The sequence below is a fragment of the Sebastes fasciatus genome, chromosome 6, assembly GCF_043250625.1.
Source record: "Sebastes fasciatus isolate fSebFas1 chromosome 6, fSebFas1.pri, whole genome shotgun sequence".
NCBI classification, from domain to species: Eukaryota; Metazoa; Chordata; class Actinopteri; order Perciformes; family Sebastidae; genus Sebastes; species Sebastes fasciatus.
In genome coordinates, this window is record NC_133800.1 from 22961714 (window position 1) to 22978070 (window position 16357).

At 41.8% G+C, this 16357-nt stretch overlaps 2 protein-coding genes across 2 annotated transcripts in view; both read left to right on the forward strand.

The window, feature by feature from the left end:
- The window catches only part of grk5l (G protein-coupled receptor kinase 5 like), a 31456-nt gene extending 25432 nt beyond the window's left edge, over positions 1-6024 (forward strand). Inside the window, exons 7-16 of the mRNA XM_074638534.1 lie at positions 554-617; positions 710-850; positions 940-1130; positions 1813-1850; positions 1994-2083; positions 2171-2379; positions 2478-2615; positions 2815-2952; positions 3076-3207; positions 3854-6024. Coding sequence (XP_074494635.1) covers positions 554-617; positions 710-850; positions 940-1130; positions 1813-1850; positions 1994-2083; positions 2171-2379; positions 2478-2615; positions 2815-2952; positions 3076-3207; positions 3854-3937 — 1225 coding nt within the window. The 3' untranslated portion in view covers positions 3938-6024. The remainder of the gene's footprint in view (positions 1-553; positions 618-709; positions 851-939; positions 1131-1812; positions 1851-1993; positions 2084-2170; positions 2380-2477; positions 2616-2814; positions 2953-3075; positions 3208-3853) is intronic.
- Positions 6025-10253: 4229 nt separating this feature from the next.
- Positions 10254-12474, forward strand: star (steroidogenic acute regulatory protein). The gene is made up of 7 exons (XM_074638536.1): positions 10254-10458; positions 10685-10792; positions 10891-11018; positions 11200-11358; positions 11468-11652; positions 11787-11880; positions 11979-12474. The coding sequence occupies exons 1-7, from the start codon at positions 10395-10397 to the stop codon at positions 12096-12098; spliced, it is 858 nt and encodes a 285-aa protein (XP_074494637.1). The 5' UTR covers positions 10254-10394; the 3' UTR covers positions 12099-12474.
- The last annotated feature ends 3883 nt before the right edge of the window (positions 12475-16357 follow it).

Genomic DNA, 16357 nt, shown 5'->3' on the forward strand with positions numbered 1-16357 from the left:
GTAAATAGTAACTATAGCTGTCAGATAAATGCAGTGGAGTAAAAAGTACAATATTTTCCTCTGAAATGTAGTGAAGAAGAAATATAAAGTAGCATAAAATTAAAATACTCAAGCAAAGTACAAGTACGTCAAAATTAAATTGCATAATATGTGTACTTGGTTGCTTTGGACCTCTGATTTAAACACATGGAATTACTGTCAGCTGTGATTTCCCACAACATTATCTCAGTTTGAAGAACAAAACAATTGGTAGGTGAAGAAACTTGACTTGGATAGACTCCCGCTTCACTTTAGAGACTCTTCAGAGGAGTATGATGACTCCAGACAGGAAAATATTTTATGCAGAGTGCATATCAAAGGCAGTAAACAGCAGGCTTTTAGAGCAGCCTTGATTGTATCCGTGTCTGGAAAGTGAAATTGCGTCCAAGAGGCCCCACCCTCTGCACAGGAAACAGACTCAGGATGGTATTGAGTTCCGCTGATAACATCTCTGCCCTGATCGATACTATATGAGCGTCTATTAATGGGTTTTGCTGTGTCTGTGTTCTGTCAGGCAACCAATCACTAAAGACACGTTCAGACAGTACCGAGTGCTGGGGAAGGGGGGATTCGGAGAGGTAAGAGATGATGATGAAGATGATACTGATACATGTTGATGACGATTCTTTAAGTATGAATGACAGCATTGTGTTTTGTTTTTTTACCTCAGGTGTGTGCCTGCCAGGTTAGAGCTACAGGGAAGATGTACGCCTGCAAGAAGCTGGAGAAGAAGAGGATAAAGAAGAGGAAAGGGGAGTCCATGGCTCTCAACGAGAAGCAGATTTTAGAGAAAGTCAACAGTAGATTTGTTGTGAGTATAAATGTTATCTGCATGTCTGCTCCTTTTGTCTAAGCACTTTTATACCATTTACCAATGCTCCTCTCTTCTTCTTCTTCTAGGTGAGCTTAGCGTATGCGTACGAGACCAAAGACGCTCTGTGTCTGGTGCTGACCATCATGAATGGTGGAGACCTGAAGTTTCACACCTACAACATGGGCACGCCGGGCTTCGAGAAAGACAGGGTCCAGTTCTACGCCGCTCAGATCTGCTGTGGGCTGGAGCATTTGCACAGGGAATCCATCGTCTACAGGTAGCACTGTCAATGTTACACGCTCTTAAATGCATTTTTGAGATGTAGTTCAGCTCCATTCTTGATTCTTTTATTGAGTTTTAAAGAGGACCTATTATGCTTATTTTCAGGTGTATACTTCTACTTTTTCTACCAGTACATGTTTACATGCTTTAATCTTCAAAAACACTTTTCTCATACCGGCTGTTCTGCAGCACCTCTTTTCATCCTCTGTCTGAAACGCTCTGTTTGAGCTCCTGCCTCTTTAAAATCCCAGTCTGCTCTGATTGGTCAGCCGGCCTACTCTGTTGTCATTTGTTCACCAGACCAAACCCTTCGAACTCCCCTCCAGCTCCGCTCTACCTAGCTTTGTTTGAGGGTGTGCCAAACTAGCTGCTGGGCAGGTATTATGCAACTGTGTTACTTAGTGACATCACCACGTTACGGAAAAAAGGCGGGACTTCAAGTGAGGCGTTTCAGGCAGTTCAGGAGCAGTGTTTCTGTGGGGAAGAGTAACTCCCTTTGGGCTTTGTAACTTTGCCGACCTTTTACATACACAAAATATATATAACATACTAAAGGAAAAGGAAAAGGCGAAATAGGTCCTCTTTAATGCTTTCCCAGAATCAGGTTTCTAAATGATGTGAATTATAACATGTGAATCGATACTTTTGGTCTTTAACACTTGCTGTCTTACTTGCAGGGATTTGAAACCGGAGAACATCCTGTTAGATGACAATGGTGAGTTTCAGCTCAGATTACTGGTTACTACATTGCACAGCATTTTTTGTTTTGCTGCACAATTTCAAACAACATTACGGCTTCATAATGTACTGAGCTTTGAATAAATGAAATGCATTATGCCCATCGCTGTTATGTTGCAGGACACATCCGTATTTCTGACCTGGGGCTGGCCATCAAAGTGCCTGACGGAGAACTCATCAGAGGCAGGGTGGGGACTGTGGGCTACATGGGTAAGAACACCTGTAATTTCCATGAGTACATTCACCTGAGTAATTACCAACTTTCAACCGTAACAACCTGTCTCCCTTCCTCTCCAGCTCCGGAGGTGATAAACAATGAAAAGTACGCCATGAGTCCCGACTGGTGGGGGCTGGGCTGTCTCGTTTACGAGATGACCGCCGGGCGATCGCCCTTCCGCGCCCGCAAAGAGCGAGTGAAGCGGGAGGAGGTGGAGAGGAGGGTGCAGGAGGAAGAGGAGGAGTACAACGACAAGTTTACAGAGGACACAAAGGCCGTCTGTAGAATTGTGAGCGTTGACGGACGGAAAAGTGTGTGTACGTGGAGGGACGGACAAATGGCGATTAACTTAATGATTCATCTCTGCTTCTTCTTCTGCTCGCCCAGCTGCTGACCAAAGACCCTAAGCAGAGGCTGGGGTGCCTGGCGGACGGAGGGGCGGGCGTCAAGGCCCACTCGTTCTTCAAAAACATCAACTTCAAGAGGCTGGAAGCCGGAATAGTGGAGCCTCCCTTTGTGCCTGATGTGAGTAATGTATATTACCGTACACATAGCATGTTTAAATCAGTCTCTCTGCACACAAAACTGCACACATTTTCTGCATTTAGTGAAGACAATAAATGGTCCACTACAGCAAGTGAAACTCCATGATTATAAATGATCTGTTTAGATAAACTTGTTTCCTGTTTTTTCTCTCTTTTCCGTGGTCATTGCCCTCTCCCAGCCTCGGGCAGTGTACTGTAAGGATGTTTTGGACATAGAGCAGTTCTCCACAGTCAAGGGAGTAAATTTGGACCAAACTGACAATGACTTCTACACCAAATTTGCTACAGGCTGCGTTTCCATCCCATGGCAGAATGAGGTACGTCTGTGCACTTAATAGGACATCTTTAAATGGCTCGGTTCAGTTTATACAACTGCTGGAAGTAACAAAGTTCACCACATTTTCTCTCCTCTTCTCTCCGTTTTCTTTCCTCTCATTCAGATGATAGAAACTGAGTGTTTCAGAGATTTGAACGTGTTTGGGCCTCAAGGGACGAGACCTCCGGATCTGGACTGGAATCAGCCACCAGAGCCGCCCAGACGCAGCCTGCTGGACAGGATCTTCAGGAGGCATGTAAGTAAACACAAACACACACACACACAAACACTGATAAACTAGGGCTGTCAAAGTTAGCGTGATAATGCGATAACACGTTAACGCAAATTCATTTTAATGCCACTAATTTCTTTAACACATTAACACAACTTGCAATTTGACCTCTGACCTCAAGATACGTGAATGAAAATGGGTTCTATGGGTACCCACGAGTCTCCCCTTTACAGACATGCCCACTTTATGATAGTCACATGCAGTTTGGGGCAAGTCATAGTCAAGTCAGCAAACTGACACACTGACAGCTGTTGTTGCCTGTTGGGCTTGAGTTTGCCATGTTATGATTTGAGCATATTTTTCATGCTAAATGCAGTACCTGTGAGGGTTTCTGGACAATATTTGTCATTGTTTTGTGTTGTTAATTGATTTCCAATCATAAATATATACTTACATTTGCATAAACCAAGCATATTTGCTCACTCCTATGTTGATAAGAGTATTAAATACTTGACAAATCTAACTTAAAGGTACATTTTTAACATATAAAAAATGTGTGATTCATTTGCGATTAATCACGATTAACTATTTTAATCGATTGACAGTCCTATGATAGATGCATGCAAATTAACAAACGCACACTAATCTATATTTCTCTCTTTCTCCCCAGCACCCAGAGGTGTCTATTTCCAACAGCCGTGTGCAGTCTTCCAGTGTAAACTCTGTGGACTCTATGTCCAACTCTGCCCCCTAGTGGCAAAGTGACAGTGTGGGAGCCACACACACACACTCACACAAAGGGAAGGAGCTCTGAGGGGCTTCCCCGCTGCTGATTGGTCCACAGCCGGGGCCTGAGCAGCAGCCGGAGACAGCCTGTCTAAAAAGCCTAAATGGTCAGCCCGTGGGTGGGGTTGGGGTGGGTGGGTGGTGGGTGGGGGGGTTGACCAGGCCCTGAGACCCCGGGCATTTGTAGTGGGACAGTCAATGTTGCAAAGACGTTTGAAAATATTGGGACAAACCTTACTTCACCCTCAGGATTGTTGGACTATAGAACAGAGCCACTGACGTTGAAGAAAACAGAAAAAGGATAGAAAACAAGCTAATATTCAGGGGATCCACTGTATAATAAAGACCACCACAGGGATTAGAAGATGGGGTCTTGGTGAATTTTTGATTTTTTTTCCAGAAAAATAATTTCTTTTTCACTCATTTTCAGTCCTTTTACTTTCTGGCCTGTATCTCTCCATCTATCTGCACCCTTCCGAGCATCACCGTCTGTACAACTCTATTTCTTTCTCTGCATTTCCACCTCCCATACCTCAGCTCACTCCTTAACATTCAGAACACATCACCTCAGCAACCTCAACACATAATGTACATTGCCTTGCGTACACTCAGGCCAAAGATTATAGTTTTGTGATACTGTTGTCATGTTGATTTATTGGTTTTTGGAAGGTTGGGAGGATCCGTTTTATACACTTTCTCTAAATATGAGCCTGCAGACATATCATACTGCTTAATACATACAATCAGATAGACATACACAGACAGAATTGTGAGAATCGTGTTGTGTTTTCATTGCATGGACAAAGTGTAAGTATGGACAGCTGTATTCCCTTTTTCGCTTCTGCATACCTCATTCCACTGATGTTACCATACCTACCGTACAACACGCAGACGTCTCCCTCGGTTTACAGTGTCACTTTATATTTGACATTATGTGGAATTAATATGCTGTACAGAAACAGAAATCTTGAATTTTTTTTTTTTTGCTCAACTTTTTCTGCACAGTCCCCCCAAACCCCGTGGAGTGGAGAGGAACACATGCACTCAGCCTGACTTCCAAGTTGCACAATTTAAAAATGTCATGCTGTTTCTTCACCAAATGAATTTTTACCTCTGATCATTAAGGCACATTGTTGTATTGATATTGTCACGCACCGCTTGTTTTCTACATCTCAATCTAAAGTGTTCTTGCTCTCCCTATGCCTTTTTTTCATTTCAAAGATATTGCTGCATAGCCATTGTTGTCACGTGTACAGTTTTCTAAATATATATTTGGCCCCTTAACATGCTCTTCAAAATGCCTCCCAAAATTAAAGGGCCTTCCTCTTGTTTCGTGCCCCAACCGTAATCGAACACACAGGGTATCGACGGCTACGTGAAAGGTTTATCTCCGCTGAATTTGATTTGAATCTGTCCAGAGCAGAAAAGGAGGAGGAAGACCATCAGGAGATCCGAAGAAGTTGCCTTCTCGCAGCAGCACAGCCAATTAAAAGAGAGGAAGAGCTCACTCTCTTCTGCTTGTTTTAAGAATGTGGTATTTTTCCCTAATTGAGGTAGTGAAAGCTGGTCCATGCAGTAGTTTCACAGATCTCACGCAAGCCTGTTTTTCTTCTTTTCTCTGAATATGAAAAAAAACAGAAAGAATCTGAATCAGACTGAAGTGCCTCCTTGTTAGCATGATCTCCCAGACAATGCCCACACAGACATCAGCACTTTGTTTATTCCCTGACTGTCATGCTCTGTTTGTTTCGCCGAGGAACGCCGTGTCAACACAATACAACACAGACTCACAGTTCTGTTGGAAGGAGGAGCGAAGGATGGAGAGGAGAGGAGAGGAGAGGAGAGAGTCAACAAGGGCGTTCTCCTTCTTATAATGTGATGTACAGCAAAGTGCTGAGTGCATGTGAAAGCCAAACCCACTGTGTCCTTCAAGTCCCAATAAACTCTGTGCTATAGTTTGAGTACTCCACAGTTTGCCTGTCTCTTTATGTCCCTGTGTCCTCCGTCCATGTGACCACACAACATGTCATATTCAAATAAATGATTAGAGATTTTCCTACTTGTCATTTTGTTATAGATCTTCATGTATATGGAAGAGTAGGCAGCAAAGCTCTCATCTTTATAGTGACACAATACTGCTATAGTTTTGCAGTTTTTTTATTTGCAATACTTTAATAACAAGAGAAAAACATTTGGCCATAGATGCCCCAGTGGTTTAAATTATTACTATTTTACAGTTTTAGGAAAAACATGACTTCCATATGTGACAGCAAGGTCATAGGTGACTTTCCCTCTAACCATGTACTCCTATAGGCAATTATAAGTCTGCTTTGAATCTATAACTTTGATTTTATTTAAAGGATAGGTTCACATTTTTTTAAAGTCCGTCCTAAAACAACACCTTCATGTCCGTGGCTGCTGTAATCATTCCTTTGCATCCTGGCCCGAAGAGATAACGTGATTTAAATGTAAGAGATGTGGGACAAAATCCATCAAAAATATATTCCGAAATTCAACCAAAACTGATATGAGGCTTATGCAAAATGAGATTATGACAAATCAAGTGGATGTTTTCCAAAGTTATCAGTGTTTTTAGTACCAAATTCTCACTTTGTGTCACTATACCTCCATCAAAACACTATAACTTTCCTCTAAGGAAGCCTATTACTGTATGAGACTGGACATCACAGTAGCCCTGTAACGTACAAGGACTAGATGCACTGTGTTAAAGAGGAGCTATGGCCATTTTCAAAATTCATACATGTTGTTCTTGTATTCTAAGACAGTCCAAAAAATATAAGTAAACATGAACAACTCTCTCCCAAATCCAAAAAACTACAATGATAAAACTCAGACTTGTGATGTCATCGGGTATAAAGTGTGGAGCTGCTCCATAGACAAGGAATAGAAGAGATGTTACAGATGATACTGAGAGCACCCAGGGGGATGTCCTGAGTATATGTGAACATTTTCTGTTTCACAGCTCACAACACTACAATAGAATAAAGCTCATTTGGGTATAAAAAAGAAAACAACACAAAATCAGTCTCCCATTCATTGCCTATGGAGCAGCTCCAGACTTTATACCCTATGACATCACAAGTTTGGGACTTACTTCTCTGGTTTCTGGCTTTGAGAGATAGTAGCTCATGTTCACAAATATTGATTGAACTATATTAGGCCATGGAAATAACATATTGGAATTCTTAATTTAGGTGGTGTTCCCCTTTAAGCGCTTATATTGAAACGCTAATTTACAACACCTGTCCACAGGAGGCCTTTTTTTTAAAAAAAGAGATAAAAATACATCGACAAATACATCCACAATGGTACAAAATTATACGAGATTGTCTCCAGGTACATTTATTAACTGAATAACGTTACATCTAAAGTGCAACAACAGGATATTTGCGTTACTTCATGCACCATGGATCTAAAAAAAAATAATAAAAGGCCAGCTCTTTCTCACAGTCACCATTATGAAGTTACAAATATGAGACGTGACCCTTTGGAAGTCCATCACATTGACTAAATGCAATGCATGTGACATGTGAGTAAAAGAAGAAACTTCTGTGTCCCAGTGTCATCATCAAATCCAGCAAGCCTCCTCAGCTGTAACACACATCATCATTTAGTAATGCTTCCATTGTCTGGACATCAAAAGCTAAAGTGCTTACAGGAAGGCACTTACTTCTCAGAGACACTTTTTTTAATAGGAAAGACTCTTTAACTTCCTCCAGGTTCCTCGTCACCAGTGTGGATCCACATAAGAGAGATGCAGTTTGCCCCATGCAGCAGGACTGAGGCTCATTAAAGCATAATGCTGCTCTTGTCAAATAGGGAGCCATTAGAAACAAGCAAATGACCCACTTTGGCTTCTGATTCTTTGTCTCATAAAAAGAGTTTTTTACAGTACAAGAGACAGGGCTGAGTAATGGGTCAGATAGTACGAGGCCTTGGTGTTCCCATATTAAATGAGAGACCTCACCCTGCAGAAGGCCAGAGCGATTGATGGATGGATATCCTGCCATCCACCCAGAGGGACGCAAGGTTGCAGGTTAAGGTGACTTCAGTCTTCTTTTGGATTTATTAATGTGTTTCTGTGTTCTCTTTTCTCTAATCCAATGGCCTACTTCTCTCTTGACAGGTTCCCATTCCTTTGGTCGTGTGCACTGTTGACTCTGCGCGCACATCTGACGTGCAACTCGCTGAGGCAATATTGCTGTTAGATAGTTTGGATTGTGCTCGGACGGAGTAAGCAAGGTTGTCAAAACACATGAGCAGCTTGATAAAACATGTTATTAACAGATCACGGTTGCGCCATCGGACGATTAAGCAAGCTTTTGGAAAAAACATTCAAAGAGTGATTCAATTTCGGTGACAGAGAGGTCGAAAGCAGAATAATGAGGCTGATGTGTGGATGTGGGTATTATGAAATGATGATGTGTTTGACAAGTCTAACCGCAGTGGAAAAAGTGACAGGGCTGCTCTTGAACAATAAATAAATCCCCATTGGGTGGGTTTGTTTAACCTTTACTTTTACAGGGTAGGTTGATACTGTAGTGAACATGATTGTGTACTGTGATGTATCATCTATGACTGTTATCTTTTTGCAAATAAGAAAACATGGGTATCCAAATATGACACACAAAAGATTGAAAAATTGTGTTTAAGGAGACGCTTCTTAACTAAAATACTACAGGCTCAATTTGTAAAACATGTCATCCCCACCTGCTCCTTCACAATGAACTGCAAAAAATATAAACTAAGAGTATACAGTATATTTTTTTTCTGACTTTGTTAAAGGTAGTGTGTTGGATTTAGTGGCATCTAGTGGTGTAGATGAAGATTGCAACCGACTGAGTGCCCCTTCCGCTCACTCCTCCCTTTCCAAGACTGCGGTAACGTGAGCCGCCGAGTTCAAAACCGTGGTTGCGCCGTTCACCTCGCTCAGAGGCCATCCTCACCATAATAACACTACTTTAGGAGCAACGGAAGTCAGATGGCGGTACCACAGTTTTGCACTCTGCGACTCACTGTACCGCAGTTTCACAAGCGTGTCGGAGAGAACTACGGTGGCCTTCAGGTAACGTAAAAATGCAAAAGGCTCTCTCTAGAGCCAGTGTTTGCATTCTAAGCTAACAAAAACACAATGATTCTTAGTTTCAGGTGATTATAAACTAATGAAAACACAGTTCTGAATATTATATTCCATTTCTAATACAGTAGATCCCAAGAAATGTCACACATTGGTCCTTTAAAACCCAATATGAGAAAAAAAAATACTGACCTGGTGACCTGGCAACTCCTCTATTTAACATAAACTGGACTTGCACATTTGCTGGAGGTGATGAATTATGTTAGTGGCATTGTTAATACACCAAAAAATAAAATTATGTCATGTTTACTACAGGCACAAATATATTTCTTTTGTTTGCCAAAAAATAATTCATTGACAAAGACGTATGTTAGTCTACATAGTGGTGTGACTTATGTTGGTGTTAATACGACTGATTGTTTGACCTTTTATGAACAAACTGTTGTAAAGCTTCAATAACAGAAATACAAACGGTACTTTCAATACCAATCACTGATATAGAGCATATGAAAATGTATTGCATTTAACCATGTTTTACAGCTGGAGTCTCCCCAAACAGAAGAAATGTGTCTATTTCTGTAGCTGTCTCAGTTCCACATCATGTTTATAATTAATTCTCATAAAATTAACAAGTATCAAGGTGATAAAACAGTGTTAAGTATGTTTTCTTGGCTGTAAAAGAGAGCCTGAAGTCTCAATGACCCCGCATAGAACATTAGGGTTAATGGTCATTTCCCCTCAGTGATAATGACACTAGAGATATGCTTCTAGTTCACACTGAGATAGCAATCGTTACGGGGGAGAAACAAACCAAACTGAACGGGGGTTTTTTTGCCCTTAAATTCCAATGAGCTCAGCTGTAATGGACCGTGAAGGGATGGATGAGTCACTCAGGGTCTTTCCCATTGACCTCTCTTTTAGGCATTGTCATCACTGAAGAGAGGCTGTCTCTCACAAAAAAAGTGTGTGTGTGTGTGTGTGTGGGCTCCGGGTACTGGACGTTATCTGACACAGTGTCTGTGAGAGTTTGAGACAAGCTCTTCGTGTCCGCCAGTCAACCTTGGCGACATGGCCGTTGGAGCAGTGAGGTAATGTGTGTGTGTGTGTGTATGTGTTTATCTACGTGGTGATAGCCTGGTGGCCTTGTGGCCAGTGCTCTGATATATATACAGACGCGTTCAAACCTCCACAGATAGAAATCCAAGTCCTCTCTGCAGCACGTTGGTTCACATCTTTCAAGAAGTTTTACCGCTCAGCCAACTTGTGAAGCTTGCTTTTACACTTTTCCAGTCCTCTAATAACTGCAAGAAACTCCTATAACAGAAAAATGCTGCCTGCAACCTTCAAACTGTGTGCTGGCATCTCCTATCGGCACACGAGGAACATGACAGGTGAGTCGTGTTAAGACATTCTTGCCTGGTTTTCTCCTTGTTTTACTTTATGCTCAAAAATGCTCATTTTCTCAGTGGAGTTCTGCATGGAGCCCAGGGTCAGAGAGGCTGAATGAATCAATGAAGGAAGCTAAAAGTGATATTGTTACATTGCTTTTGATATACTGTAAGTGTAATCATTAGATATAGAGTTGTAGTAACTGTACTTTTTGCCTCTGTCTCACAGGTTTGAGGAAGAACGCCATGGTGGCCATTCACCATGAGCTGAACAGACTGGCAGGTCATGGCACCAATAACTGGATCAGCCAGGTCCGCCAACGAAGCTCCCTCCTCAGTGAGTTGTTTCACATTGGGACAGATAGTGTGGAGTGCAAGACTTTAAAAATACAGAAACATAATAGTATAAGTTGACCGGCATGTTTTACTTTTTAGGTTCTCGGATTGAAGAGGAGGGGTACAGCGAGGAGGAGATGTCTTATGTGAAGCAAGGAGAGGATGCACTGCAGAAGGCCATCAGCATCCTCAGCGAACAGGACGGCTGGACCGTTGAAACTGTGGCCGTAAGTAATGAGACAAGTCACAGAATAGAAGAATATTTCACTGAAGTATTAAGTCATTCAAAAGTTGCAGCTGCTGCCACCTTGTGATCGAAGGCATGGTTCTAGCGATGAGAATGTGACATTATCCACTTTATGTTATCAAATGTAAACACTTCTAATACTTGTTTACTCCCCTCCTCAGGCAAACGGAGACAAAGTCCTGAGCAAGGTGTTGCCAGACATCGGGAAGGTTTTCAAGCTGGAGGTGATGTTGGAGCAACACTCTGACAATCTGTACGAGGAGCTGGTGGGGAAAATGGAGCGAATGGGGGAGTGGAACCCTAATGTCAAAGAGGTCAAGGTAAGAGAGAGGCACCACTGGGGGTTGATTAGATTCTGTTACACATTTCACGACCAATAACATGCTCTGTCCGAGAACACTGATGGATTTTCACCCTGGAGTCCCACAGATCCTTCAAAAGATCGGCCAGGACACAATGGTCACCCACGAAGTTTCTGCGGCGATGCCCGGCAACGTGGTGGGAGCGAGGGACTTTGTCAGCGTTCGCTGTGCCAAGCGCCGGGGCTCCGCCTGCTTCCTGGCTGGGATGTCTACACAGCACGCCAAAATGCCCGAGCAGAGGGGGGTGGTGAGGTGAGCTCAAATCATTTACTTGATGTGATGCATTTATGTTGAAGGGATCAGACTATTTGTGTGGAATGGATGGTTGGATGGGAATATCTGCCATTTAAATTGATATTGTACATTGATCATTTAATTTTTTTCAGAGCGGAGAATGGGCCTACCTGTATAGTCATGAAGCCCTGTGCTGAAGACCCAAATAAGACCAAGTTCACCTGGTTACTAAGTATAGATCTAAAGGTAACCACACTGATTTGCACTGAAATGTATTCAAGAACTAAAAAACTGTGTAAAGTATCTAAACAAACCCAATCTAACACCGTCTTTGTCGCCTGCAGGGCTGGATCCCGAAGACGATCATAAACAAAGTGCTCTCTCAGACGCAGGTGGACTTCGCCAACCACCTCAGGCAAAGGATGGCTAATAACGTTTCTATGGAGATGGCTCACGCCTGCTGACACAAGACGCTCTCTTGAGCTTTGGCACAGGGCGCTCATTCAACAGTGGCAGAGGAGCAGCCCGTGCTCATTAAGAAATCATACGAGTCAGCTTATAACTGCTGAAACAATATGAGAATCCAGAGTGTATTAATAAGGAGATCAGATGAAGATGATGCTTGTCTTGATCTTAGGAAAATGTGAGCGCAGATTGGTTTCAATTGGCAAATGTGTGTTTTATCTTGCCCACTCTTAATATAGAAAATTAGATTTTACATACAGTATACACATTGATTGTTTCTGACACATTGATCCACATCCCTCCACTCAGATGCACTGAATCAGTGTGAGCAGAGTCACAAACTGCACATTGTTTCCTTCTGATAACACCCCCTGTTATTGTTCCTCCCTCTGCTGCGAAATTGCACTGTTATTCAATGTTTTATTTATTGATGTTGCGCATTACATCACAATGACTGCCAAGCGAATAAACGATTGCAAAGTGATTGTATGTTTTATTATGCTGTCGGAAAAAAGTAATTTGGAGAATGATAACTTTGTCCTTTGCCTGATGCACGAATAAACGCTCATAAAACATTTCAATGGTCATGCTTAACTAAGAAGATAGAATAAAAATCATACTTGGTCACACAGACTTTGAGCAATTCTACTCCCACAGGGAAATAATTACGCAAGCAAAGCTGAAAACACATCATTCATTAATTTGACTTTGACAGGGAGGAGATTTAAAGGTTCTTTTTTAAAAACTATGAGAAATTTAGTTCATAACAAAATGCCTCGACGGGTTTTCAGACTGACAGTTTGCCAGAAGGAGCAGGTGTTTGGCCATTCAGATGTGTGAGGAGCCCAGCAGCGAGCCAGCAGCACATTCCCTAAGATCGAGTAACGGTGGATTTCATCCCAAACAGGAAGTCTGTCCTCCATTATTGCCAGTTGTGTAACATTTGTTTTCCTATTTTGTGTGTCGATCCAAAATGTTTTGTAAAAACTGATTTTCTTGGATGTATAGTGCAGACTACAGGGGCCAGGATTAGTTCAATTTAAGAGTAGAGGTCTCACTTTCTGGCTGCAAGATATTCACCATCAGAATTATTTAATTATGGCATGTTAAAACTAGACTAGACTCAGGTGAAGGTGAAATAGGATGTGACCTGTGACCTGTCCTGTTTCATAATCATTCTGAGAATTTAGGTCGAAGACAAAAATGCACAGTTTGGTTGATCCTTACTCCAGTGTGCTCTAAATAAAACAAACTTTAGCAGAATAGTTCCAATGGGCTGCCTTGTGCAATGCAAAAACAAACATTTTTTTTTTTCCTTGAAAGAATGTTCCAGAGAGTAATAATTGACATCTGCTTGAAATCCCTCAAAATCTGAACATAAGCAGATGTGAGGAGAGTTGTAGCCACTCGGAGATCTTGTTCCATTATTTGTGTAACGAGAGGAGCGGAGAAATTTCTGGGGTAGGGAAGGGAAAATTATTCATCCAGTGTGTAATATAAGTTGTGTAATAAGAACAGGAAGACAAAACAAGCTATCTGGCAGTCATTGAATGATGACAGCCCTCATTAAATCTTCCAGTTTCCATCTATATGTCCTTGACCGAAATACAACCCACAACATCAGCTTTTTTGTGTGTCGGGGGGGAAATGTAAGCACAATCTTGCTCTTCGTAAACTTTCTGGGGGGGTTAAAGCTTCAGTAGGCAGTATATATATTTTTGGCATCATTGGGCAAAAATTCCATAATAACCTTTTAACCTATTGTAATTCAAGTGTTCTGAGAGAAAACTAGACTTCTGCACCTCCTCATGGCTCTGTTTTCAGGCTTTAAAAAAATCACAGGTCATTTCAGAGAGAGAGAGTTCCTATTGGCTGTGCTCCAGCTGGTGGGCGGTGCTTGGTATTTCCTCAACAGATCACAACACGGCTGCCGGGTCACAAACTTTCTAATTTTACAGCTAAACAGTACACTATAATATGTTTCTGAAAACATTTGAGGCAAGAAATAGGCATTACAGTAACAGAATATTGATTCATATTTGATCAGCGCTGCCTACTTTGACCGTTTCATCGGAGTTCGCGAGTGATTAACAGCTGCTCAGAGACGGCAAGGCTCGGCTCTGATTGGTTGTTTTCCTCCGGTCTGTGAAATTTTCTAGATGCCATTAGATGCCATAGAGGCACATGATTATATATCAGATTACCTATCTCAACTTCTTTTAATCATATCAAGTCTTTACTGTATTGTTATTGTTGTTATTATATATATCTTGTCCTAATTGTTTTGTTATCACTATTATGTAGTCATATTATGTCTTTATATTAATCTTGTCTCTAGGTGGAGGCTTCAGATAAGCCAGTGTTTTTTTTTGCCTCTTCCTGCAATGTATATTATTTATACATTTTTTGTTATGTTGTATAGTCTTAAATTGTGCAAAACAAATAGCAAAAAAATAATTAAAAAAAATAATAAAAAAATATATATGCAGCTTTAACTTAAAAACAATAGTAACAATATTAATAGGTTTTTTCATATTTAATATAATCATAATTATGTTCAGAGAAAGAAAGCTGAAACTCTTTACTGTATTTTAAACAACGAATCTGTGCTGAAGGGAGGTGCAGTCAGAAAAGGAGGTCACACAGGCTCCCTGCTCTCTGAGCCTATACTGTGTGTGTGTGTGTGTGTGTGTGTGTGTGTGTGTGTGTGTGTGTGTGTGTGAGAGAGAGAGAGCTGTGTCAGCTCTGTCCACAGAGACAGGTGGAGACAGAGCAACATTTCCTGCTACAATGTAGCACATATGTAGAAATTAGGAAAAAATTCTTTACAAAAATTAAATGTAAACTCCAAGATTTTGATTCCTCTCACCAAAATAAAATACAACGTCTACTTGGAGAAAATAGTGTCATCGCCATAGAAGCTGCAGGATATGTCAGTGCATGTCACAGCCTAAGATACAACCACAACAGCACATAATAGATGTAACTCACACTCTGCCTTATTTTTTACATTTATCCTTTGATATTGCGATATATTGTTGTTAATTGTTTTTTATTTGTTTGTTTGTTTACAAACACAAAATTACTTCTTTATTGTTTTCTTCCATTTACATCAGTGGTCTCAAACTCAATTTACCTGGGGGCCGCTGGAGGCAGAGTCTGGGTGAGGCTGGGCCGCATCAGGTATTCCACAAAAAAAGCTTTGTTAAAAAAAACAACAATCTTCTCAAACGTCATTATTAACAGTTCTTTAACTTGAATGGGTTCTTCTGAACATGAACTGTCCTGAACATTAATGGAACATTGAAGAACATGAACGGTTCTTCTGAACATGGCCTCTATTGCGTCTCCCACTTTTCCTGAAATTGTCTGTGCTCGTCACCAACCTTTCTCTTCACTGCAGGCTTTGAAAAAGACATGATTGGGGCTGTGTGACAAGATATATATTCATTCCACTTGGTGTCACTCCGCAATAAAGTTGTGCCTGCTGTGTTTGTGTTGCTCTGCAATTACACCACCAAACCGCTAGTTGGCGGCGGCGTCTCTATGAGTTTCCTTCTTCTTCTTGTACTACAAACAGAAACTGAGCGGAGTTGGAGCTAATAACTGTTGAACCACAGAACTTCTACTGACATTACTGCAACGCCGAAAAGAGAAAATATATCTGAGTGGATTTGTGTGAACAAACATTGAAAAGATGGAGGCAGAGAGAAGTAGAACTTGGTCCTGGCCGCTCAGCATCGCTGAGAGACTGGACCAATCACAGCTGTTGCGGTCTGCGTCGCCGCGACGTGTAGTTACATTTCTGGAGAGGTGCACGTCAGGCTACGGCGTCGATTCAACGCAGAAGTATAAATCAAGCTTTAATCGAGTTTATGCGATGTTACACGGGCGCCGCCATAGTTGTTGTGAAATGTTTCTCTGCTTGCATCAAGCCCGGCCGATTGCCCGCCCCCGGGAGCCATATACCCCACTGTGATTGGTAGGTTCGTTCAGCTCGGGCTCGCGCAACAAAGGGACCTTCCACGGCAAACTGCCATTCACATAAAACTCGCGGGCCGAGGGCGCCTGGTTAGCTCAGTTGGTAGAGCGGGCGCCCATGTAACAAGACTTGGTCCTGACCGCGGCGGCCCGGGTTCGAATCCGGCCTGTGGCCCTTTCCGCATCCACTCTCTCTCTCCCCCCTTTCCAAGACTCTATCCACTGTCCTGTCAATAAAAATGAAAAAATGCCCCCAAAAAAAACTTTATAAAAAACT

Coding starts and splice junctions, on each gene's coding strand:
- star (XM_074638536.1), top strand. CDS start 10,395: ATGCTGCCTGCAACCTTCAAACTGTGTGCTGGCATCTCCTATCGGCAC. Junction 10,459..10,684: donor GCACACGAGGAACATGACAG/GTGAGTCGTGTT, acceptor TCTGTCTCACAG/GTTTGAGGAAGAACGCCATG. Junction 10,793..10,890: donor CCAACGAAGCTCCCTCCTCA/GTGAGTTGTTTC, acceptor TTTACTTTTTAG/GTTCTCGGATTGAAGAGGAG.